Source organism: Sarcophilus harrisii, chromosome 1 (genome assembly GCF_902635505.1).
Source record: "Sarcophilus harrisii chromosome 1, mSarHar1.11, whole genome shotgun sequence".
NCBI lineage: Eukaryota > Metazoa > Chordata > Mammalia > Dasyuromorphia > Dasyuridae > Sarcophilus > Sarcophilus harrisii.
The window spans coordinates 260,633,376-260,659,420 of NC_045426.1; the positions used below are offsets into that span (position 1 = coordinate 260,633,376).

Here is a 26,045-nt window from a genome sequence, read left to right on the forward strand (position 1 = left end):
CTCCCAGAGTTCTTTCTCTGGGCATAGCTGGTTCAGTTCATTACTGCTCCATTAGAAATGATTTGGTTGATCTCGTTGCTGAGGATGGCCTGGTCCATCAGAACTGGTCATCATATAGTATTGTTGTTGAAGTATATAATGATCTCCTGGTCCTGCTCATTTCACTCAGCATCAGTTCGTGTAAGTCTCTCCAGGCCTTTCTGAAATCATCCTGTTGGTCATTTCTTACAGAACAGTAATATTCCATAATATTCATATACCACAATTTATTCAGCCATTCTCCAACTGATGGACATCCATTCAGTTTCCAGTTTTTAGCCACTACAAAAAGGGCTGCCACAAACATTCGTGCACATACAGGTCCCTTTCCCTTCTTTATAATCTCTTTGGGATATAATCCCAGTAGTAACACTGCTGGATCAAAGGGTATGCACAGTTTGATAACTTTTTGAGCATAGTTCCAAACTACTCTCCAAAATGGTTGGATTCGTTCACAACTCCACCAACAATGCATCAATGTCCCAGTTTTCCCGCATCCCCTCCAACAATCATCATTATTTTTTCCTGTCATCTTAGCCAATCTGACAGGTGTGTAGTGGTATCTTAGAGTTGTTAATTTGCATTTCTCTGATTAATAATGACTTGGAGCATCTTTTCATATAACTAGAAATAGTTTCAATTTCTTCATCTGAGAATTGTCTGTTCATATCCTTTGACCATTTTTCAATTGGAGAATGGCTTGATTTTTTATAAATTAGAGTTAATTCTCTATATATTTTGGAAATGAGGCCTTTATCAGAACCTTTGACTGTAAAAATATTTTCCCAGTTTATTGCTTCCCTTCTAATCTTGTCTGCATTAGTTTTGTTTGTACAAAAACTTTTCAGTTTGGTATAATCGAAATTTTCTATTTTGTGATCAGTAATGATCTCTAGAGAACAAATTAGTATTGATTTTAATTCATATTAAGTTATGAAGGCCTGCTATATTTTCTTTTATCAAGAACGTAGTGTTGCATGATTAACATATATTGGGTTACCTGCTGTCTAGAGGAGGAGGTGGGGGAAGGGAGGGAGAAAAAAATTTGGAACACAAGGTTTTTGCAAGAGTGAATGTTAAAACTATCTGCACATATTTTGAAAATAAAAAGCAATTAAAAAAAAAAGGAATGTAAGTTCTTTGAGGGCAGGGCTTTTTTTCACTCTTATTTCTTAATTTTAGCATTTAACACAGTGCCTGACACAGTAAGTGTTCAATAAATGTTGTTGATGAGGGGGGAAAGAATATATTGTATTAAAGAAAACAGGAGAGGATTAAAAAGCATCTTCCCATTGGTAGGTAAGGTTGAGGGATGGGGAAAGGAAGCTAGTACTTTTTACTTTCTTCCAGGGTGAAAAAAGGAGAGTTAGCCTTCAGCACCTGGAAATTCTGCCCCACTATAGCACCACAAGATATAACAAATATGAAGGATTTAGAGGAATATGGGAAGATATCTATGTGCAGTGAAGTACATAGACCAAAAGAACGTCATACATGTTGACTATAATAAAGTAAATAAAAACACAAAAAGGCAATTGAGTTCATAATGAATGTAAGGACTGAATCCAGGTGTCAGATGACTACAGATCACAAATATGAAAGACATGACCAAACACATTGCTCTTTTGGCCAATTCTACATCACTATTTTCTCCCTTTCCCCTCTCCCCCTTTTTAAAATAAATGACATGTAATGCCAAAGTGGGGATAGGATATCAAGAAAATTATCATATTTTAAATATGACATTAAAGTTAAAATTATAATTAAATTTTAAAAATTTAAATATGACATTTTAAAATGTTTAAATGCAAATATCCAATTCTGATCCTAAGGGTTACAGACTCTGGACCCCACTTCCCCAATTTATAATCCATTCTTTAGTCCTAGAATTCAAACCATTCACTTCTGATTGAACTTATCTCTGATGTTGACCCATGATACTTAGCCTCCTGATTTTCTTAGGTCTTTTTAATACCCTGACTACCTAGATTCATTGATCTGCTGCATCTTGTGATGATATGATCATAGAACTTAAAGCTGGAATAGATTGTATACCTAAGGTTACCTGTCTGCCTTTGCTGCCTCCATTTCCAAGTGTCTTAATCTTAGCACTCACTTCCTTCTATTTTTTTTTCTTCTTACCATCTCCTCACAATTGAATCAGAATGATTTTCTGTGACTAATTCACAAAAGGAAAAAAGTACAAATTTGAAAACAAACACCAGGCTAAAGTGATCAAGAATGTATCTTAAACAGAACAGAAATAACATAGACCCCAAATTAGGATAATATTAACCAGAAACCTAATTAATGTAAATTAATAGTCACAATAAGGAAAGGAGCCCAAAAGGTGTTCAGCAAATATGAAAAGATACGGCTATCAAAGGGAACCATTATATTAGACTATAAACTTGTTTATAAATTCTTATGAAGGAGAATTATGACTATGAGAAAATCAGTAAAGGATAAATAAAACTAGTTTAAAAAAAGCTTGGCTGAAGTAAGCAGAACTAGAGGAAAGTATATAGAATGACTCAATGTAAATAGAAACAACAATAAAACAATCAAAACTGAATACTCCAAAATTATAATAATCAAATCTGTCTGCATTGTTGTTGAGTTGGGTCCAACACTGTATGACACCATCTGGGATTTTCTTAGCAAAGCTACTAAAGTGATTTTCCATTTCCTTATCCAGCTCATTTTTCAGATAAGAAACCTGAGATGAACAGGTTAAGTGACTTGCTCATGGTCCCACAGCTATATGTCTGAGGTCAGATTTGAAGATCCTGAAGATAGGTCTTCCTAACTCTAAATCTACTACTATATCTACAATGTGCCCTAGCTAGCCTCCTGTCTCCACTTGTTGATGAATGAAAAACTGGACAAAGTTTCTGGGTAATTAATAATCAATTTATTGATTAATCTTGTTAATTATTAATAAATTTATGATTAGTGGTTTCTCACAGTAGCCAAAAACATCTAATGATGACACTGAATGGCCTAAATATTTTTTGAAAAGGAATGCCCCTGACAGGATAAATTAACCCTGATTGGTGGACATTTAATGCAGAAATGAGCTAAAAGTCTTCGGCTCCTCCTGCTGAAAATGTAGCCTGATAAGAGACTCCAGCAATCTGGACAAGGAAATCCACTCTACCCAGACTATTCTGGTTATTTTTCTCCTTTATTGGAGTTAAACTCCAATGGAGGGTGCAAGGACATGGGTTCATTGATTTGGGGCAAGAATTCATTTATAGTAGATTCTGTTTACACTCTAAACAAAAATAAAGTCTCCTAGTTGGGTAGAGTCTGTCCCAAGATTGATGAGCTTGCTCCCTAAGGATTAGGGTAATATCATTTATCAGCCAAGTACTTCAGAAAATGGATGAATGATCTACGGGTGCTGGTCTTGAATAAGGAAATAAAAAGTCTGGATCCTAATTAATAATGGGCTATTGTTATAATAGAATTTGTTGTTAATATTGTTAATATAATAGAATAGAAATAATTTCTCTCAACTCTCCTCTCTCCAACAAAGAGACATAAGAAAATATCTCTTCCCCTTCTTGGCAGATGGGAGGAGACTATAGTTTATAGGCATGGAATGTTACATAAAACATTAGGCTTTTTTGATATATTGGTTAACTAGATTGTTTTTCCTTTTTTTTTTCCTTCCTCATTAAAATGGATTCTTTCTGAGAGGGAGGGTCAAGGATATTTTAAGAAATGTAGGTGATGCAAGAACAACAGATATCAATAAAATTTTATTTTAAAAAGGTAAAACTGATAACCAACTAAGCAAAATTATCCCAAGTGCACCTAAGGCTGAGAACAAAAAGAGTATGGCAAGGAGAAGAAGATGGAAAAGATTTATAAAAATTTTTATAAAAAATATCTTTCTTCATTGAGAACAAGAGAATACCCATGCTTGGATCCCAGCATGTGCCTCACATGTATCTCTAAGATAGAAATGGTATTAAAGAAAACAAAAATAAGAAAATCAGCCATATTGTATTAAGTATAAATAAACGATCACTAGATCAGGAGTTAGGAAGCCTTGTCTTCCTGAGTTCAAATCCATCCTCAGACACTTCCTAGCTATGTGACTCTGGATAAGCCATTTAATCTTCTTTGTCCCAGTTTGTTCATCTGTTAAAAAAAAAAAAGCTAGGGAAGAAAATGGAAAACCACCCTACTAGTTTTGCAAGAAAACCCCAAATGGGATCTCAATCTCGAACACTGGTTCCTGATTTCCAGGCCTGACACTCTGTCCATTGTGCCAGCTAGCTGGCCTAAGAAAGTTAACCCAAAACACAAAGAAATTAAGTGACTTATCTAAATTCATATATCCAAGATGTATCGAAGGCAAAACTTTTACCCACATGTTCATAGCTTTGAGTCTGTTTCTTTTTTTTATCTATTATCGCACACTTCCCTTACATAGAAAAAAAAAGTAAACTAGTTTTGAAACTCCATATCAAACCTCAGTCAGTCAGTAGCAGCTAACTCCACATACTAAGCAAAATCTAGGAGAACCCAGACTCACTATAGTGACAATAATAGCAACAAGAATACAAAGGAGAACCTAGAATTCCAAGTATCAAAAAATGATTTGACCAGAATGAGATGACCAGCATTAAGACTACTGATCTATTTATTTTATCTTAGTTGACCAACAATCCCTGTGAAAAGTACCTTCTTGGGTATAAATAGTCACTTCCAAGACTGTTTTCTTCCTACATTCTGCCAGAAATATACTAATTAAGAAATAATATGACAGGGAGCAGCTAAGTGGCAATAGATAGAGAACCAGTTCTGGAGTCAGGAGGACCCAATTTCAAATCAATCCTTAGATACTTGATACTTACTAGCTGTGTAAATCTGGGCAAATCATTTAACACCAGTTGCCTCACTAATAATAATTGATGATGATGATGATGGTGGTGGTGGAGGAGAGGCAATTACAAATGAAAAATCTGGCTCACTTTAAATTGAATAGTATCTCTTCTAAGCTAGATTGAATATGCTTTCCTATCTGAAGTATGGTTGTTCCCATTTTTAGAAGTCCAGCTCAGATTTGCCTTTCTTTTTTTTTCCAAGTTGCCATCTCTTCCACGAAGTCTTCCATGGTTCCCTCACATATATCCTGTGCATAGTAATTTTTTCTTCCTCAATTTTTTTTTTCTGAAAACATTCATGAAAAGCATGTTGTCAAACTCCTTTGCCTCTAGCATATTCTATTTTGCATTATACTTCTTTATGGCCATCTTTTCCTCTATATTAGATTATAAACTCTTTGGGAAGAGCAATATGTTCTTTTTTATCCTTGAATCGCCAGTACCTGGCTTATTGCCTAGCACATAATTTGTGAAGGGAAGTAATAAGGAGGAAGGAGCAAGAACAAGCTTTTATATAGTGCCTACCAAGTTACTGGCACTGTGGTGAGTGGTTTTACAAATATTATCTCATTTGATTCTCACAACAACCCTCCAAGGTAAGGTTGTATAGGTATAATAGATACTAAAGAGATATATGTTGAATTCAATTGAATTAAATTTTGATTACTTTTAAGCCATAGCTGCTAGATTCCTTTTGGGTACCAGATCCAAATGGTTTTTCTCCATCCAACATATTCTGCAAACTATGTTTGGAATTTACTCTTCTGGGCATGGAGCCAAACAAAAAAGCCTTTTAGGACTGCAAAAGATAATAGATTTATTTATAAAGCACTTGAAGTTTGCAAAATATTTTCCCTATTTCATTTCAGGTCTGGTTGTCCCACACACATTAATAAACAATCACTTAGTGAGTAAATCAGATTATTCCCCACAGAGGAAAAACCAGGTAAATCAAAGTAGGTACAATGTTCCCATCACTTCAAAAATGAGAGTAATTCAACTCAGACAAACAATTCTTTTCCTGAAAGCAAATAAAACACATAACATTTTAAAATGAATTAAGCTAGTTTTGAAACTTTATGCCCAACCTCAACCAATCAGTAGCAGCTGATAAATGTACCTGTCTAACTTCAGCTACTTAGCCAAATCTAGGAGAATCCAGACTACCATGAAGCACTTCATTCATACCCCTGAAATACTATTGCTCTCTTTCCTGCTCCTCCTCCTCTGGCATAGATTCATGAAATCCCAGTTTCTTTTCTATGATCTTGTACTCCTGATTGGTGCAATGCCTCTAAGCACTCCTAGATCTATCAGGCTGCACTCTGGGCATTTCCCAATTATAATAGCCTTGTACATCTACCTGTTATTTTGGAAGCAATAACCAAGCAATGCTACCAATATATGACCCCACTTGTCATTCCTGTGATTTGCCTGACAAAAACATCTCTTCAGCCACCATTCTGCTGTATGCTGGGACTATCTTGCTTTTTTGGATTTATACTCCTAGAACTTAGCATAGTGCCTGGCATATAGTAAGTGCTGCATAAATGCTTTTGCAACCCTTTCTCCTTTCCTTTCTCTCGCATTCCCTCCTTTTCTTTCTTATTTTTTCCTTCCTTCATCTAAGTCTCTTCCCTTCCTGATTTCCTTCCTTCCTTTTTTCCTTCTTTTCTTTCCCCACATTAGTCTCTTCTGAACACCAACTGTCTCCTCAAGTCATCCTCTACTCTCTTCCCTCACCCAGGAAGAGTAGTGATGAAGGAATATTAGCTCAAAATATTACATCAAAAATTAGGTACAAATATTTTTCCATAACCCCTAATTAATACAATCACACAAATAACACAAAAACAACACAATGCTTTAAAGAGAAAAAAATAATTGGTAACTAACAAGAGATAGGAGAGCATGGATTCTTTTGCCATATGTCTTCCTCATCAGATTATAAAGACACAATGGGATAGTTGGTTGAAATGAACCAACCTGGGCTTCCTCTTTAGATCAAGCTGTGAATGACATCACAGGGAGGCATCTAGGTGGTTCAGTGGATATATTGAGAGTTGGGCCTTAAGTCAAATTTGACCTCAGATATTTACTCACTGTGTGATCCTGAGCAAATTACTTAACCTTTCTATTTGCAGTTCCCTCAACTGTTAAAGAGGGATAATAGATGTGGAACCAATATGGTGGATTGAAGCCAGGAAACTGCTTGAGTTCTCCCAGTTTCCCTCAAAAACCACATGAAACCAAGCCTCTGAACAGAGTCTAAGGGAATGAAACCATTCTCCAACTCAAGATAGATTGGAAAAACTTCAAGAAAGGTCATTCTCACTGGGGTGAAAAGAGTGTTCAGCTCAACTCAGACAGAATCTAGGAAAGCCAGTGAGTGGGTCTTAATCACAACAGATCAGCCACTGAACCCTAGACCCTCATTTAGTAGTGAAACAAACTAGTGGGGCAGCCTTCAGTCCCCACTCAGAAAGCAAATTCTTGGAAACCAGACTGTTTCCTGGAAAGAGTAGGCAAAGCTACCCCCTGCAAACCCAAGGGACCCTATGCTCAAAGCCATGGCTCAGAGTTGCACAGAAAGCTTGGGATACTATCTCCTTTACTCTAGGAGCAGAGCTGGACCATAAAAGTAAGCAAAAAAAGAAGAAATACCAAAAAGAAAGAAAGAAAGAAAGAAAATGAGAAAAAAACAGAAAAGAACCTTGGCCATAGAAAGCTGCCATAGTGACAAGGAAGACCAAAACATCAACTCAGATGAGAGTGATATGAACTGGTCTCAACCCCAAAGAAACTTCTTGGAAGTACTCACCAAAAAAACTTTAAAAGGCAAATAAGTAAGGTAAAAGAAAAAATGAGAAAAGAATTGAGAGATATGCAAGAAAAAGTCAACAGCTTGGAAAAGGGAGGCAATTCCTTAAAAAAATACAATAGACCAAATGCAAAAAAATCTACTGAAGAAAACAGCACCTTGAAAAATAAAATTAATCAAATGGAAAAACAGATACAAAAACTAACTGAAACAATCACACATTAAAAATTAGAATGGGGCAAATGGAAGCTAATGATTCTATGAGACATTGAGAATCAATCAAATTAAAAAGACTGAAAAAGTGAAAGAAAATGTAAAATACCTCATTGCAAAAACAGCAAACCTGGAAACTAGATCCAGGAAAGACAAGTTAAAAATCATTGGTCTACCTGAAAGCCATGACCAAAAATAAAAGAGCCTGTATATCATTCTTCAAGAATCATCAAGGTTTCTATACTAGAAACCAAGGGAGAAATAGTCATTGAAAAAATCCATAGATTATCTCCAGAAAGAGATCTCACAAGGAAAACTCCAAGGAATATTGTGGCAAAACTCTGGAATTATAATCTCAAGGAAAAAAATATTGCAAGCAGCCAGACAAAAGCAATCCAAGTATCAAGGAGCAACAGTCAGGATTTCCCAAGATCTGGCAGCATCTACAATTAAGGGCCTGGAATACCACATTCCAGAAGGTGAAGAACTTGGAGCTACAGCAGAGGATTAATTACCTAACTAGACTGAGCATCATCTTTCAGGGGAGGAGTTGTATCTTCAATGAAATTAAGGGGGATAATAATAGCACCCACCTACCAAGGCTGTGAGAATTAAATGAAATATTTGTACATCATTTAGCACAGATATCAGGTGTTAATTGGCACATATTAGATGATTAACAAATGCTTATTTTTCTTTCTTCCATCTATCAAGGCTGTCACCCACTCTTAACTATTTATGGTTTTAGATATAGTTGCTCAGCATCTAAATTGAAGCCTTAGAAGTGACAGCCTTAAAAGATTAGCTTTTCAGCACCTTTGGTATTCTGCATCGCTATCTATTTGTTATTTATTATTGATAAATGTAAGCTTCTTGAAAAAGGGATGTTTCCTTTTAATTTTTTGTACCAATATCTAATGTAGGGACTGACACATGATAGGCACTTGATAAATACGTGCCAATTGATTCCTCCTGATTGGAGATCTCTGAGCAAAAACTAAATGAGCACATGTTGGCTATATTGTAGAAAAGATCTATTGGTTGAACTAGATGGTCCCTGAGATCCCTTCTAACTCTAAAATTCTGTGACTCCTCTTGACTTTCATTCCTATCTAATCATTTTTCAATCTCTGATGGTTCATCCTTCTCTTCTACTACAGAACCACTTCTATGGCTTCAATTATCACCTCTATGCAAATGCTTCCCAAATCTATGTACTGAGCTCTAACCTCTTCTCTGAACTTTATTCCACAATTGCCTACAAAACATCATCTCATTCCTGCCATAACTTCAAATCCATCATGTTCAAAATTAAATATCTCCCCTTTTCTCTTCAAACCTCTTTCTCCTCCCCTTTTTTTGTGGAAAGGAGACGCTGTGATTGGAATTGGCGGGCATAAGGGGAGTTATCACAGCAGCAGTTACGGATCTCTTAGAGACAGCAGGGAGAGAGAGGTTGGAATTGTTTCAGGTGCCATTTAATCTCCTGCAATCAAGAGAAGAATCTGGGGACCGACTTAGAACATTCTTCAGAGCGCCCTCAAGAGAAGGTACGAGGCTTCTCTCTTGAGGTAGAGGTTTTTGGAACCATGGCTGGGGATGATGGAATTGGGTAGCGCTCAGCTTTAGTGGAAGGAAGAGGGAGCTGTCCTTTCAGTACTAGCTGTTCCCGTTTGACTCCCGCCCAACTAAGTGGATTTCTCCGAGGGAGGGGGCCGGGACCTCAGGGAGAGTGTCGGTGAATGGCGAAAGGAGAAACATTTTGGGAGCCTTCGAAGCAGTTCCTTCCACCCTTATTTCTGGCTAGTGGAGAGGGCAGTGAATATAGGTCTTCATCAGCGGCTCCACCCATTAAAGCTGCGGACCACTGGAATAAAAATTGTCCCCACCCTACCACTCTTCCAGAAGGCGGGTAAGGACAACAGAAGCTCAGACTTCCGCAAGGAATCCAAGTTTCACCTTCTGAGACAAAGCTCTGTCCCCCCTTAGGAGCTACTGGAATGAATAGGTAAGCGGTTAACCCTTGAGAAGACCGGGGTTGGGAAGGAGGCAGATAAAAGAATAACTCCCTCATCTAGGAACTTTGCGAATGGGTAGAAGTCAGGAAAGATTGGGAAAAGACAACGCCTAAGGAGACGGAGGTGGTGTAGTCGCAGCAGCCCAGGACAGGGAGTATCGTAGGGAGAACAGTTTGGAAAAAAAAAAATAGTCGTAGGAGATGGAAATGGATTGTACGCCGAGATGGAAATGGATTGTACGCCTGTCCCGAGCAGAAAAAAGAAGGATCTGGAACCACACCCTTTTGGTGTGAGGGTGGAGGAAGGAAGATCTAGTGATATTTCCATCTGAAATGAAGAACGATAAGGAGGGATGGGAAAATAAACCGTTCGAGGCAAGAAACGTGCCCGCCCCAACCCATCTCCATGTCCATAGATGATCACCAGCAAATAGATAGAGAGACTTAGGGCATCTGAGGAGAGGGGTTACGGGGACGAGAAAATCCAGAGCTATTCAGAATAAGTTGAGGTTCTGTTTCCCAGGGGAGTTTCTTGGGGTGCCAGATTTCTGATCTTCATCCTTTCCTAGGCTCGAATCAAACTCCACTGGACCCTGGAGAACACCCTGTATCTCCTAAATCCACCAAGTTTATGATGGACAGCACCTACCTGATCTCTCCCGACGAAGGGGAGAACACCACCCTGCACGGGGTGACTGCAGGCAACCACAGTTTGGGAGAACTGAACTGGAAGGAGTTGGAAGAGCTGTTCTTCCTTTTCGCCAAGGAGCCTGTGACCATCAGCCTCACAGCACTCTACCTGCTCTCTTTTTCCGTTGGGTTAGCTGGCAACACCGCTTCGCTATGGTTTCTGCTGTCTGGGGAGAGGCGCAGGGCTGGACGCTCCGGGACAGCTCCGGAAGGTCCCAGTCCCACTCGCCGCCTGCTAGCCAACCTAGCGGTGTGTGATCTACTGGTGGTGTGCATCTGCATGCCTATGACCGTGGGCAACTTGCTCTACAAAGCCTGGGTCTTCGGGGACTTCCTGTGCCGCGCTGCACCCTTCGTGCAAGCGCTAACGGTGGCCGCCAGCGCCCTGAGCCTCACCGCCATCAGTCTGCACCGATACTACGGCGTCCGGCGGCCTCTGCGAGCCCGAGCTTTTTGCACCCGCGGCCGCGCCCTCGCCACAATCCTCTCGGTCTGGGTAGTGTCGGCGGCTATCTGTCTGCCCTTGGCCTTTGCCAACCGGCGGGATGAGATCCGGCTGGAGAAGGGACTGCCGCTGGCCTTCCCCATCTGTCGCGAGGTGTGGCCTAGGGCGCTGCTGAAGCAGGTCTATAGTTGCGTCCTCTTTGGATTGCTCTACTGCCTGCCTGTGATCTTCAACCTGGCCTTGGGCTGGCTGACAGTGAAGAGACTCCAAGATCCCCCTGGAGCCTGGGCTCGACGCCCCAGGGAGGGTTCGGAGCCCTGGCCAGAGCCACCGGCCCTGCCGGCTTCGAGGCTAAAGGTGAGGCAGCGAGTGGCCCACATGGTAATTGCTCTGGTGGCTCTGTTCGCTGTAACCTGGCTGCCAATCTACCTGCTGGACATCTGGATCGATTTCCACATGCCGGATTTGTCCCCCGAGAAGCCTACTGCACCCTGGGTTCTGCAGCTCAGGCCTTTTGCCCAGTGGCTGGGCCTCACCAACTCCAGCCTGAATCCATTCTGCTACTGCTTCGTGGGGAACCTGGCCCGCACGGCCCGCCAGGTGAGGCACCAGTACCGCAAGAGACTCAGCTCCCTGTTCCGACCTTCGATCTCAGAGGGAACTCCCTTGAGGGAAGGGGGTAGAGAGGCAGCAGGCAGGGATACAGCTCCCTCCCCCGGGTTTTCCCAGCAAGAGGCTACTGGGGGAATGAAGGAGCAAGTTCCCTTTTGACAGTTCCCCCTTCCTACCAAAACCCTTAGACTAGAAGAGAGAGTGAGGCTGCTGATCTTGGGGAGTTCTCGACTCTGCCTGGAGATGACATGGAGGGGAGCTACCCTCAAGGTTTTACCCTCTCCACAATCTCATACTATTTCTACCGGTTTCTCTCCTCTAGCCATCCTTTCCATCTGGTAAATTTATTCTATGTCTGAATCTATACTTGTGTTCTTAACTAGCTAGAGTTTCAAGGAAGTGTGACATTTAGTTGAAGTTGAGGTTTGATGGTCTTTGGGATTAAGAAAATGTGGGAGAGATGTGTAGAATACTTCCATTTTGGATAGTGTTGGAATCTCTTACCACTTTATCCATGTTACCCACACCCCAAGGTTCATGGGACCTCTGATCACAGGACCTTCAAGCAGCTCTCTGAGAGATTAAGACCCATAGAAAGGGGAAAGGGGAAGTTGGAAGGATTGTCCTATGCTCCTTCCTCTTGTGGTAGGAGTCTCTTATGAAGCCCCAGTCAACCAGAGGATTTGGGAAAGCTGAGAGGGAGGAAATGTCTATCATTATCAACTCATCAAAGAGGTGAATCTAATAGGATCCCAAAACAATGGTACAATCAATTAATAAAAGATCCTTTGTAGTCAGTGACTCTTTGCCCAAGCATTGAAGCTAGGAAGATTAAGACTGAGCAATACAAGAGTGATTATTCTATCCTACAGGAGTGTGTATTGGGGTGGGAGGGAAGACAATGGCCAGGGGATAAAGTGAAAGAAGCTTTGGACTCAGAAAAGGTGTTGTCAAGCCCCTACACTTCCACTTACTAGCTTATGATTATAAATAAGTTAAGTCCCTGGGCCTTAGTTTGTTCATCTGTAAAAATTGGAATGCCTTCCTCACAGGGTTATTAAAAGGAGAATGCTTTATAAAATCTGAAAGATCATAGAAATATGAATCACTATTATTAAGAGCAAACCCCAAAGGATAAGTTGTCCCTTAAGAACTGAGATGGGTAGGCTGTTCTTTGCAAGATGCTTGTTAACCTAGTCCCTAAATCCTTGACCAGTTGTAAAAAGTCCCATGGCAGTTCCAAGAGCCTTTCAGATTGATTTCAAAACCCTGCAGTCTTATTAGCATGCATTAATGTAATTATTAGTCCTGGATGTTAATGCTGGAAAAAAAACTTGGAGATTATTTAGTCCAGGGGTTCTTAAATTTTTCCCACTCTCAACTCCTTTTCATCCAATAAATTTTTACATGACTCTAGATGTAGAGATACATAAAGTAAGTATGATATCAAACATTTATTGTTATAAATCATAATTTCATGATGCCCACATTCAATCATGAGATCTATATGGATTTTGAACCATAATTTAAAAAGCTAGGATCTGTTCAAAGTGTTCTTAACCTTTTTTGGGTCATGGATCACTTTGGTCATTTGGTGAAGTCTATGAACCCTTTCTCAGAATCTTTTTTAAAAACCATAATTGAAGAAAATGCTGGATTTCAGTTTAATGTTAGCAAAAATAAAGATGTCATTTTTTCCCGATCTAAATTCACAGACTGCTCGTTAAGAAACCCGGATCTATTCACATCTTTGCATTTTAAAGAGGATATGGAGATCTAGGAAGAAATAACTCATTTAAGGTCTCACAACTAGTTATTGGTATATCTAAGACTAGAGTACAGTTCTCCTGACTTCTAATCCAAGGCTCCTTCCTTTATACCAACAGCTTTTCAAATTCAATTCAATTCCACAAGTATTTTTTGAATGCTTGACTAGGAGCTGGAGGAGGAAAAGGGAGAGCGCAGAGGTACAAAAGCTCTATTATTCATCACTCCCATGTATAACCAAATGCATCTGGGGCTCACCTAAGTCCAAACACTTGTAGAACAAAGACTGCTATTTCCTTTCTTCTTTTTTTCCTTTCAGCTTTTTGTCCATTGCTTCTACTGTCATTTCTTCTTCCTTCCCTTCCTGTTCCCCCTCCTGTTCTTTATCCTCTATTCCTTTCTTTTCCTCCCTCCACCTCCTCCTGCTCCAAGGAAATCTTGCCAGATTGCTTCCACACTGCTAACCCTCGGTGTCCAAAAAAGAAAAAAACACCAAGTTGGAGTCCTTTGTAATATGATATACATAAACTTCACATATGAAAAGGTCACTCCTGTATCGGACAATAAGATTTTAAGAGGGCTGCTTGACTTGTACTAAGCTATATTCATACTTCTCTAACTATCACCACTTTGATCAATGAAGTTTATTTGCAAGTCTTCGGGCATATATCTGGGGGAATGGAGGAACCAATATGGATAGAAATAGATATAAATCTCCTTTAGAGAGAGCTCCAAGACTAGGTGTTGAGGATAACATGTAAGATAACACAATTATGTTTCTACATGACTTTTTATAAATTCACACTCTAGAAAATGCTGTTTCTTTTAACAAAGAGGTATTTATTTTGCTAATAGTCAAAGAATAGGTACACTAATTTTTTAAACAAAATTATTTATTTTTATTGTTTTCTCAAATTTATTTTATTTTAATAAAACAGAATAAGAAAAAACAGAAAAGGAACATAAAACAAAACAAAAGAGAACATTTTCATGTGCCTAGTAGAACATCAGGGAGGATTCAAAATATATAACAAATTACCAGTTAAAGTAGAAGAAATTATATTCATGAGTATCCATCTTTTCTTTATTTCTTTGTAAATAGGTGTTACCTTAAAGGCTCCAAAGAGCTCATTTTAAAATCATGTCTAGATGATACACACAGTTTCTTTTTGCAGGTTCAGTGCCTTCTCTTTAAACAAAAAAGATGTTTTACACACACACACAAACACATCCTCCCTATCAGTCTCACACACTTCCTCCCTATCAGTCTGAGAATCAGAAAAGAGTCTCTTTCAGATGTCGCAGTTAACTTCCTAACTTGGGAAGGCTTCTTAGCAAGTATCATGGACTGCTTGTGTGCAGCTGGCTGCCCCTCCAACCAAATGACTCAGTGAGCCAGAGGTAAGAAGGCTGGGCTGGGAGCTCCAACGTAGGGGTCCTTTGACTATTTAGACATTCACTCCAGGTTGTCGAAGTAATTCAGTCACCTAGAAAGATTTCAACCTCTGTGATTCCCAGCAAATTTCATCTCCCTGTTGTTATTTTCTCATTGCTTTCTCCTCTCTCTGCCATCCTCCTCCCTGCCCCATCCTTTGCCCTCATTACCACAGCTCAGGAGTGTGTGTATTTGTGTGCACGTGTCTGTCAGGTTGACATGAGCTTCACCGTGGAAGAGAGCAGAGAATTAGGATTAGAATTGCTCCTCTTCCCCATAGGAAATTGATCTGTCTCCCTCCCCCATTCCATTCCCATTGTCAGTCCCACTCTCCTACTAACCGGCTACTACAAAAAGATTAGCTGAGGAAAGGCAAAGAGGATTATATGGGGGAGGATGAAGAGGGGGAACATAAAATTTTTGAGGAATTATCTTGTACCCATTTCATGCACCCATCACCAGCCTTATGTTTCCTGCTAATGGGCCACCTATGAGAAGAAAAGATGCTAATAGAAGGAAATGTGTGTGTGTGTGTGTGTGTGTGTGTGTGTGTGTGTGTGTGTAGGGATAGGGATGAGAGTGGCCATAAAAACCCTTGAGCAATGGTCTTGCATCCATTTCATGCAACTAGAAACATCTCTGGGTGGGTTTTTTGGTATAATGGCAAGAATCTTGGAATCATAGAGAGGGACCTGAGTTAAGGTTCCATTATTAAGTGACTCATCACTTAGCTCTATGACCTCAAATGAGTTTCTCTACTACTCACTTTCCTCACCTGTTTAAAAAAAAACCAGAGCTAAGAATATTTTAAAATGTTGCATAAATGTGAAGTATAATTATTGTCATCAGTGCTCAACCCCCCTTCTTCCCCCGGGGTCCCTCAAGAGAGAAGCTATTGGGTAGAAGGACATGGACTGCAGTTAATGGTTTCCAGGACAACCTCCTAGCTATCCTGCCGTGCTTCCAGCAAACGTATCAATGGGCCCCAATCATTAACTGGCTGTGAGCTTCAGGGTAATCCTGGGTGGGGGTTAGGGATGGAGGATGCATGAAGGGGTTTGGGAACTCTTTTGTCTCCAGGGCCAGGGAAGGAGAGGCTCATCTGATTCTTACACAAATCACCCTCTCCCCATTTCCCTATCATCACCATTAGAAATTAGGGATCTGCTTCCCAATCATTTCTGTTGCCTCCCAGACTCTCTCTGACTTTGAAAAGTTGGAGTCAAAATAGGCAAAGAGATACTACTGTATAAAGAAATGGAGAGAGTGCTGGCTTTATAAGTTCCAGGATCTGAATCCACAGGGACTTTAGAGATTTAGTCCAGCTCCTTCATTTTACGCATGAAGAAAATGAAGTTCAAATTGAGTGTTGTTTTGAATCTCAAAAAATTACAGAAGCAATAAATGGAAGAGTAAGGATTGGCAAGTTAGATTTAGAAATGGAAGAGATCTTCAAACTCAGCCAAGCCAAGCCCTTATTGTGACTTGCCCAAGATCATGTAGGTGACTGCACCCTGGCTTTATTCCTATTTGTGGGTGGGACTTTGACCTTCCCTTTCCAGGATCTTTTCTCTTAGCTATAAAATGAAGTAGCTGCACTATATGGGAACTAAGGTCCCTTTAAGCTCTACATACTTTTGACCCATCTCCACTTTTGTCATTTGTCCTAATTTCTCAAAGAGGACCATGATATCAGGGAAGTGATGGCCATGACATGCAAGTGAGTTAGATTTGAGTGAGGGAGGGCTGAACAAGATCACCTGCCTCACTTTCCCCTCCAAAGTCATCTGGGTCCAGAGATGAGACATAGATCAAGATGACTGAGATAGCTCTGGATGAAATGGGAGATTTTGGCCTTTTTAAACTAAGGTCTTCAACAGATCCCATTTTGACTGAGGCAGCATCCATTCAGTGATTAAGGCTAAGTAGCAATTGAGGCAAAAAATCTTCCCTTTCACCTAGTCCCCCCCCCAATATCTAAATAAATAAATTAACTTGGAAGGGGAATACCCTCAGAGTTTCTGGTCAAAGCAGAAATGATTTCTAAATTGCATTCAATCAGAATCAATCAGGACCCAAAATGACCAAATGGAGCTTGGCCTAGGACCTATTAGTGGCCAATTAGAATCAGATTGGTTTGGTTTCAAGATTCACAAAGCCAAAGGCAAGGTGGATTGGTCTAGTGAAAAGAATATTATACTTCAGTGAGGCAACCTCTGTGTATGGGGGAAAAAGAGAAAGCAACATTCCTCTTTCCCCCATTAAGGGAAATATGCTGCTGGGAAAGACAAAGAAAGAAGGGGATTCTCAGTCATACCCCACTTTTTATTCCTTCCTGCTTCTCTAATCTTACCCTCATAAGGAGAGAACTGACATTCTACAGGAATTTCCTCAGTTCTCTTCAGTAGTCTCTCTACTCTTCACCCTTTAGTCTTAGACTTCATGGCTTTCTTTCTTTGCCTATCCTCCTCCTTTCTAGTCCCCTGAAATCTCCTTCCTAGAAGTCATAATCTCTTTATCTTTCCCTTGTTATCCAATCCTTTCATCCTTTTATAAAGTCCTATGAAAATCCTCTCTTCCTCCATCCCTGTCTCCCTCCTCTCCATTCTATTTTCCTAGCCTCCAACCTCTCCTGTTTTTTTCCTTCTCTCTCTCTCTCTCTCTCTGTCTCTCTCTTTCCTTCTTTAATTCTCTTATCTCTCTCTTTCCTTCTTTAATTCTCTTATCTACCCTTCCTTACCATCTTGTCTCTCCTTACATACTTCTCCTTTATCTTTTTTTCTATTTTATTCTTTTCTTCCTTCTACCTTTTCCTAACCCTCTCCCTCATCTTTCTCCCAGCCTGAGTTCTCCTTTCTTTCTCTTTTCTTTCTTGGCTTTCTTAATTCTTACCTTTGCCTCTTCATCATTTTCCTTCCCTCTTTCTCTTCCCTCCTTCCCATCATTAACCTTATTACTACTAACCTCAGCATATGGACTTTGCTAAATGATTTGATGCCCATAGATTCCTATTGCCAGGTGTCATTTTTTTTTCCTTCCACAATTTTGTTGCCAAGAATCAGGGGTAGATGAAGAACTTAGAACCTTCAGGAAAGGGGCTCCAAGTCTTTGTACATTTGACTATAGTTTAACACTTATTGAACCCTCTTCCAGGTAAATACCAGGGATCACTCCTTGCTGTTGAATTTTCAAACATTTAAAAATTTTCTAAATCCTAAAAGGGAAGGAGTTAACCACAGGCAGGTTCTGTGCTTCTCCTCAAAAGACCTCTGTGTAAAGGCCCAAGGAAAGGTAACTTGAAGAAGACAAATCAGTATCTTTACAAAAGGTTCATTTCATCACTAGCAATTTGGAGATCAAAGCTGAAGGGAGAGTGCTTTGTAAACCTGGAAGGATTATACAAATGAGTGATTAGAATAATTATGATTAAAGGTCACCTAATCTGACCCCTCATTTTTCAGAAGGGGAAACTGAAGCCCAGGTTAGGGGAAGTCACTCACCTATGTTCACACCCCTGATAAATACAAAGCTAAAATCTAATCCAAATGTAGTCCTCTGCCCAAATTAAAGACACCATGGTTCCCACTTCTTTTGTTTCCATCACCAGTTTTGTTTCCCAAAACAAGAAGTACTTTCTCATCCTGCCTTGGAGTCCTAGTTTGTTATTGACTCTGACATTAGTCAGTAAAGGTCACAATAATATCATGGTTTTCAATAGAACTTTGAAAAAAAGAATGAAGCACTGTGCCAATATGGATTATTTTAAGCAATACTTGAATATTTGTCAGGGGCTACTGATAAAACTGGCACTGTAGTTACCATCTTCCTCTTCACCATGATTAAGTTTCTCTGCATTATTTTACAACATCATACAGGGATGAGAAATTGAGGCCTAAAGAAGAACGATGACTCACTCATAGTCACACAGTAATTCTTATTCCTCATCTAAATTTGATGTGATCATAAGGGACTCCACAGGACATCTAATCCCTTTTGGGAGCCAGGGTAAAGGATTTGCCAAGAAAATTCATTCTCAGAGTGTTAGTCTTATAGAACTTTTAGGGCTGAAAAGGGATGCCTATCTCCCTCTCATTCTTAAGATCCACATTTAAAAATATTTTTAATTGATGCAAACATTTTATTTTTTTTCCTAACTTAAAAGTTTTAATTTTTTCAATTCTATGTAAAATAGTTTTCAATGTTTATTTTTATAAGATTTTAATTTTCTTTTTCTTCCCCTTCTTTCCTTCCCTTTCCTCCTCCATAAGACACCAAACAATCTGATACAGGTGATACATGTACAATCTTACACATATTTTATAGACTAGGCTACCTAAGCCCAGAGAATAAATCAACTTGCATAAGGTCACAGATCTATTTAATGGAGCCAAAACTGAACCCTGATTTCTTATAGCCCAATATCCTTTCTATTATGCTAAGGCATAAAGTCATAGAGTCATAAACTCTTAGGCCTAAAAAGACCCAAGAGTTTATAGGATCTTAGGGGGATCTCAAAAACCATTAGATCAAAGGAATCCAACCCTTCATTTTTTGATAAGGAAACTGAGGCCATAGAACATAAGTGACTTACCCAAAACCATACAGCTGGTTATCTCAGACTATCTTGTCCAATTGCTTTCTTTTACAGATGAGGAAAATGCAGCCCAGAGTTACTATACCAAGTGTCTTGTTTAAGATCACACATCATTATTTCAGACCAAATTCCAATTCAGACTTAGACACAACCATATTTTTTCCTAGACGGGAAACACTATATTTAATTTGTCTGGTTTTCAAAGGCAGGAGCTAAAGGTGAGGTTAATATAGCTGTCAGTTCAAAGAGCAGATGTTTCTGGGAACTTCAGGCCTTTTTTCCCAGCACAAAATGGCTATACATCCCAGTCCCTTCTCCATATCGTGGAGATTCTTAGCTCCAAGGCAATAAAACAAAAGATCTTCCAGAATTCAATTATCTCCAAATCACAGGATCATAAATTTAGAGACAGAATCCAATCCCCACTCCATTTTACAGATAAGGAAATTGAAGCTCAGAACTATTAAGTGAATTGCCCAGTGGCACATCACTAGTAAATGTCTGAGGATGGATAATCCTTTTCTTTGGTTTTTCTCATCAATTATAAGTAATTAATGTCAAACACCTTGACCTAGATCGACACAGTTGGGAAAATTGAGGGAAAGTCAGGAGGGGAAAGGGTAGAATATGGAGCTGAGGAGTCTGATTCACAGCTGAAGTAGAAAAATTAAAGTGAACCCTGGAAGTCCTATTGGAGGATACATAAACCCCTATCTTAGTATAATTGAAACAAAAAAGTGTTGTATAAACCTTAAACACTAAGTGCATGTCTTGAAGACTTGGAGCTGGAGGACCTGGATTTGCTACTAACTCTGCAAGTTTGAACAAATTCTATCCTCTCTGGAGTTCATCCTCACTTGAGGGGGTGGGACTAGGAAGAACTTTGAGGTCTTGTCCAGAAATAAAACTATGATCCTCTAAGTTCCCACCCCCATGCTGGATTGCCCTGTGAGTTTCACTCTGCTCCATCCAAACAAAAAGTAGTGGAAGATTTTAGTCACCAGTCACTGCTTTGGATAACAGAGCCTGCCCTCTGAGGAGTGCCTACTGTAGCCACTAGGTGATCTGGGGAAAGATGAGTATTCTGGGAGATGGGGTCGACTTTTCCCAATAGCATCTTTGCAACTGCTGCTGCTGTGGGTGCTGGCGTAGACCTGAGAGTCCAATTCCCAGCACAAAATGGAGTGGAGCGACTTTGCACAAAAGAGGGAGCAGGCAGAGAAGTGGAACATTGGGAGATAAGGGCAGGAGAGAACAAGCCCCAGATTAACTGTTCAGTCATTTCCAGTCATGTCTGACTCTTCATAACCCCATTTTCTTGGCCCAGATTGACTGTTCTGTTGTTTTTCAGTCATGAAAAACGGACTCTTCTAGTCCTTTTCCTTGGCAAAGATGCTAGAGTTGTTTGCCATTTCCTTCTCTGACGAAACTGAAGCAAACAAGGTTAAATGACTAGTCCAGTGACTTGCATCAGCTACTCTGAAGTCAGATTTGACTCCAGGTCTTGTGCTCTATTCACTTCGACACCTGCTTGTCCTCCATATTGGCCACTGAAGGCTATTAATTGATCATATAAAATTAGTGTCAAGCCTCAACCTTTCACCTTCCCTGCCCTCCACTACAAAGAGTGCAGAGCTATATCATTCTGCTCCTCATTTTAAAGAATTAATGTGAATTATCAATGAACAATCCTTGATTCTTGTCCTATCTGCTTACCTGAGCACAAAACCTTCTCTAATTTCCCTGAGCAAAGAAGAAAAATTCTCATCAAAACCTAAAGGCAGTCTACAGTATGAAAAAGAAGAAAACTATCTGGATTTGGAGCCAGAGGACCTGAGATCTAATTCTGGTTTTATCACTAACTATTGTACTTTGGGCAGATCACTTCATTTCAACTATTAAAAGAGGGTGTTGATACCTTCCAGTTCTGAATCCTAGGATCAAATAGTCCAAAGAGGCCAAACTCTCCAATGCCTTCCCTGAATTGTTTTTCATGCACATGATTTCCTTCTGAAACGACCATTTGACTTGAACTACTAGCTTCACATAAAGACAGAAATTTGTCCTGAAGTCAGCATCAGGACTGGGAGTAGGCAATGTAGGCCTCTGCTGAGTGCTACCTACAGAGACCAGAAGAAAAATTTTTATGTTCTTTTTTTTAATGCACATTTAAAAAGGAATTTGGCTGATGATTTCACCCATTTGGATGAATCCCTGTATCAGAGGCCACCTGCTCTCCAACTTAGTTTGGGATACAGAAAGGTTAAATGACTTGCCTAACATCATACAGTAATATATGTCAGAGGCAGGATATGAACCCAGTTCTTTGAGGCTGCCTCTCTTTCAATTATATCATGCTATATTTTGTACATAGATATATAAAATGCAGAAAATCCTGCTCTCCATGGCAGGCAGTATTTTGTTTGTGATCAGTCATGTCTCGTGTATTACAGTAAATCTTCTGGCAGATGAGAACACATGCTCCTAGACACACTACAATCAAGGAAAATGGATTGTCAAGAATCTCTTTGTCCATTGTACACTTCTGTAAATTATGCTTTGTTGTTATGTACTGGGGGGGGGGCAGGGAAGGGATATGAATAGCAGAGTTCAATACAGAATGCCAAGTACAGATCACAATGCTGGAGTTAACTACTGTACCTTAGTTAAGTACAATACATTGATTTTGAGATGGTGATCAATGGCTCTGCAGCCAAAGAAGCAAGAATTCAATATGAAATGTGCAATGTTGCGTATAGGTAATGATTCTGTGATGTCTTGCTTCTGCTCTAAAATAAATAAAATAAATTTTTCTCTTATGATGTAAAATTGTGTCCATATGTAAAATTGTGTTCATACTTACCAGAGAGAATCAATTCACCTATCTTGCTTAGGGCACACAAATGCCTTAATCAGGCTTTTGACTACTGCCATCTTATCTCCTCAGAACCTCCAGGAACCAAACTTGCTCTCAACTTCTTCATCTTCAAAATGTTAATACATCTTATAGTTTTAGTTTTTATTGATATCTTTTGTCTTCACATCATCATTTATCTTCTTTCTATTTTTTCCTTCCTTCCTTCCTTCTCTCCTTCACTTCTTCCTTTCTTCTCTCTCTCCCTTTTTCTTTCCTACCCTCCCTCTCTCCCTCCTTCTTTTCTTCCTTTCTTTACTCATTTTTTCTTTTTCTCTCTTTCTTCCTTTCTATTTTCTTTTCCTTTCTTTCTCAAAGGCTGGGCCTTTTTATATTGCCCAGGCTGGAAGTACAGGGACCACTCACAGACTGAGTCCCATGCCAATCAGCTCAATTGTTTTGACCTGCTCTATTTCCATTCTGGGCCAGTTTGCCTCTCCTTAGATAACCTAATAGCCGCCCATTCCCAGGGGGTTTAGCATGTTAATACTAAACTCATTTTATATATCTAATCAGCATAGTCAGCCCTCTGCAGTTCAGAATTACCAAGCGCTCAAAAAGATCTGCCTGTCTCAGCCTTCTCAGTAGCAGAGATTATAGGCCTATGCTGCCATTCCTCCCCTATTCACTGAGACTTCCCTTTTAGGAAAAAAAAAAAAAAAAAAAAAGGAAGTCAGAAAAACTAACCAACGCATCAACCAAATTTGACAGCATACACAGAGTTATAGACCCACAGTTTCCTACCTTTGTGAGAGACAGAGGAAGGTGCATTCCTTTGATTCTTCTTCAGGGCCAAGCTAGATTATTATAACCATTCAGTTTCAGGGTGCGGAGAGATTTTTGTTATTATATTCATATTGTTATAATGATTATGTGTATTGTTTTCCTTGTTCTGCTCATTTCCCTGTGTTTGAATTCATAAAAGTCTTCCCATGCATATCTGAATTCTTCATATTCACAATTTCTTGTGGCACAGTAAGAGTTCATTACATGCATGAACCACACAATTTGTTCATTTCTCAATCAATGGACATTTATTTTGTTTCTTCTTTGCTACCACAAAAAAGTCTTGGAAGAATATTTTTAAAACAAAACTCTCATACAGATCATTTGCATGCATAATATAATTTGAACCTTGAGGGAGGCAATGTCACAGGATTACTATTCTCTCCATTTAAATAGAGAAGCTGTCTTAGAAAGTGATGTGACCATAATCAAATAGTAATAGATATGACCCTGGAATCCAGATCTCTTCCCTTACTCCTGAGATTTTTTTTCCAATAGAACCCTTCAGCCATATTCTATATGGTATCTATGGCACAAATAATTAGTCATCTTTCAATGGTTTTGTAAGAAAGACAGTAAAAACCTAAGTATCAGGTGTTGGTCTGTTGGCTGATTTCATTTATCATGCATCATTCTTTGACAAACATCCCTCCCTTCCCTTATGTCCACCGAGGGATAAAAACATCAAGTGTGTATGTGTCTATTAGCCTATTATCCAGCAGAGTTGTACTTTCTTCCTCCCTATTCCACCCCTTAGCATCTCCATGGCCTCCAGACCTGCTAAGCCATCTGGCTGACAAGCACTGTTCCTTTTGCTCCCTCCACATTCAAAACAGACATTGTCTGCTCTTTTCAAATAGATTATCTATGGACAACTATTCTAGAACTTGCTCCAAGAAATGGACTCCCACTGACAGATGGGCACCTAGCCTGTGGATTGGATGTTGCCTGGATAAGAACATCTTGAAGTCCCCCATGGAACAGGTTAAGGAGGAGTTTTCTGGCAAGGACAGAGAAACAATTCTTATCTCCAGTCTCACTTCATTAAGAATGTGTGATTAAGAGTGTCCCCACAGAGGAAGGGGATTCAGTGAGTAGGCACAGACTGTTCTCGAGACTGACAGAAGCCCCCTTCAGAAGTCTCATCTCAGCTGGGTAACAGCCAAAAGCACACGGGAAGAGGTTGAAGAGATGCTTCCATGAGCATAGGGACTAGGAACAATTTTGATCATTAGTAGTTGATTGATGTAATCTGAGGCTACCTCCTCTCTCTTCCCATTTTTTTTTTCTGCAACGTATCTACCTGCCTAAAAAAAACCCTAAACAAACAAAAACAAACAAAACCAGTGTCCTCCACAGGTTCACATTCTAATGGGGGAATACAACATGCAAACAATTATGTATATAAAAGATGTCCATAGAGCAAATTAGAGGAAGTGTCAGAGAAAAACCATTAACATTGGGGATGGAGGAGTGAGGGGAGTGGAAGCAAGGTAAATATTCTCAGGGTAAAATCTTGCCCTCTTCCTACCAATTCTCTTTTCTTTATTTACTCATTCAACAAGCATTTACTAAATACCTCTGCTTATTTCTGGGGATACAAAGATGAAGAAGAACTGCTCTCTGCCCTCCAAGACCTTACAATTTAACAGGGAACATGAGACATAGATTCAAATGAATATAATACAAAGGATGCAAGATAAATAAAAAGTCAGAGAGTTTCTGGGTAATTATTAATCAATTTATTGATTAGACTAGCAAGTAATAAATTGATGGTCAATTCTTTTTCTCAAAAAAAAAAAAAAGAAGATGAAATCATAGAGAGACTGAAAGACTATTTAATATACTTTTGGAAAAGGGGGTGCCCCAAAAAGTGAAAACTAATATAGATTGGTGGTCATTTAGATGAGAGGTGGGCTAGAAATTGTCTTGATCACTTGACTCAGCCTCCTCTGGCAATTTGGACAAAGAAATTCATTTTCACCTAGGCCAGTTTGGTAGGTTTTCTCCTTCATGAAATGGATTGCCCTAAATTCCAATGGGGTAAGCAGGTGTGAAGACATGAACTTAATGCTTTGGGACTGGAATTCACCTAGATTAGATTCTATTTACATTCTAAACAGAAGTAAGGTCTTCAAGTTAGGTGGAATTTGGTCTAAGATCTAAGAGCATATACTTAGTGGATTTGAACAATCTCATCTATCAACCATATCCTTCAGAGACTGACTGACTTACAGGGGCTGATCCTTGAATGAGGAAATGGAAAAAATGCCTTAATCTTAATTTAATAATCAGTTATTAACATTATAGAAAAATGATTTCCTTCAGATGTCTCTTTCAACCTTAAGACTTTAGAATTCTTGGAAATGTTTAGGACACTTGGGTGCTTCTGATCCAGGAATATTAGTGAAAATGGTTCAGAAATAAACCAAAATGCAAGAGATGAAAGGACTAACTGTGTTTATTTCACCCTTTGGAACATAGACAAAGCTTCCTGTTCCCAACTTGAGTAGCTCAGGGGGATGAGTAGTTCAGGGGAGATATGAGTCTGCAAGTAAGGTGAGTCTAGTTACCTATAAGATCTCTTCAAGTCAAAAATTCAACTTTATAAAAGTTAGAGTAAATTTATGGGATTTATAATTTATGGGATTTTAATGTGGCCCCTCACTTAGAAGTCAAATATCTTACTTAAAATTGTACAGATGGCATTACAGTCAGGATGTATTCATTGGATTTTAGAATCTCTTCTCTTTCCTCAGTACCACATTATCTTCTTCTCCCTTTTTGAGAGACAATTGGGGTTAAGCGACT

At 39.4% G+C, this 26,045-nt stretch overlaps 2 protein-coding genes across 2 annotated transcripts in view; one reads left to right on the forward strand and one right to left on the reverse strand.

Moving 5' to 3' along the window:
• The first annotated feature begins 10,156 nt into the window (after nucleotides 1-10,156).
• LOC105749497 (neuropeptide FF receptor 1-like) lies at nucleotides 10,157-12,023 on the forward strand. The gene has a single exon (XM_012542820.2). The coding sequence runs from the start codon at nucleotides 10,623-10,625 to the stop codon at nucleotides 11,895-11,897; it is 1,275 nt and encodes a 424-aa protein (XP_012398274.2). The 5' UTR covers nucleotides 10,157-10,622; the 3' UTR covers nucleotides 11,898-12,023.
• Nucleotides 12,024-14,531: 2,508 nt separating this feature from the next.
• CHST12 (carbohydrate sulfotransferase 12) overlaps nucleotides 14,532-26,045 on the reverse strand; it is an 88,806-nt gene continuing 77,292 nt past the window's right edge. Inside the window, exon 3 of the transcript XR_004229986.1 lies at nucleotides 14,532-14,992. The gene's annotated coding sequence lies outside the window, so the exon portion shown is untranslated. The remainder of the gene's footprint in view (nucleotides 14,993-26,045) is intronic.

Coding starts and splice junctions, on each gene's coding strand:
- LOC105749497 (XM_012542820.2), top strand. CDS start 10,623: ATGATGGACAGCACCTACCTGATCTCTCCCGACGAAGGGGAGAACACC.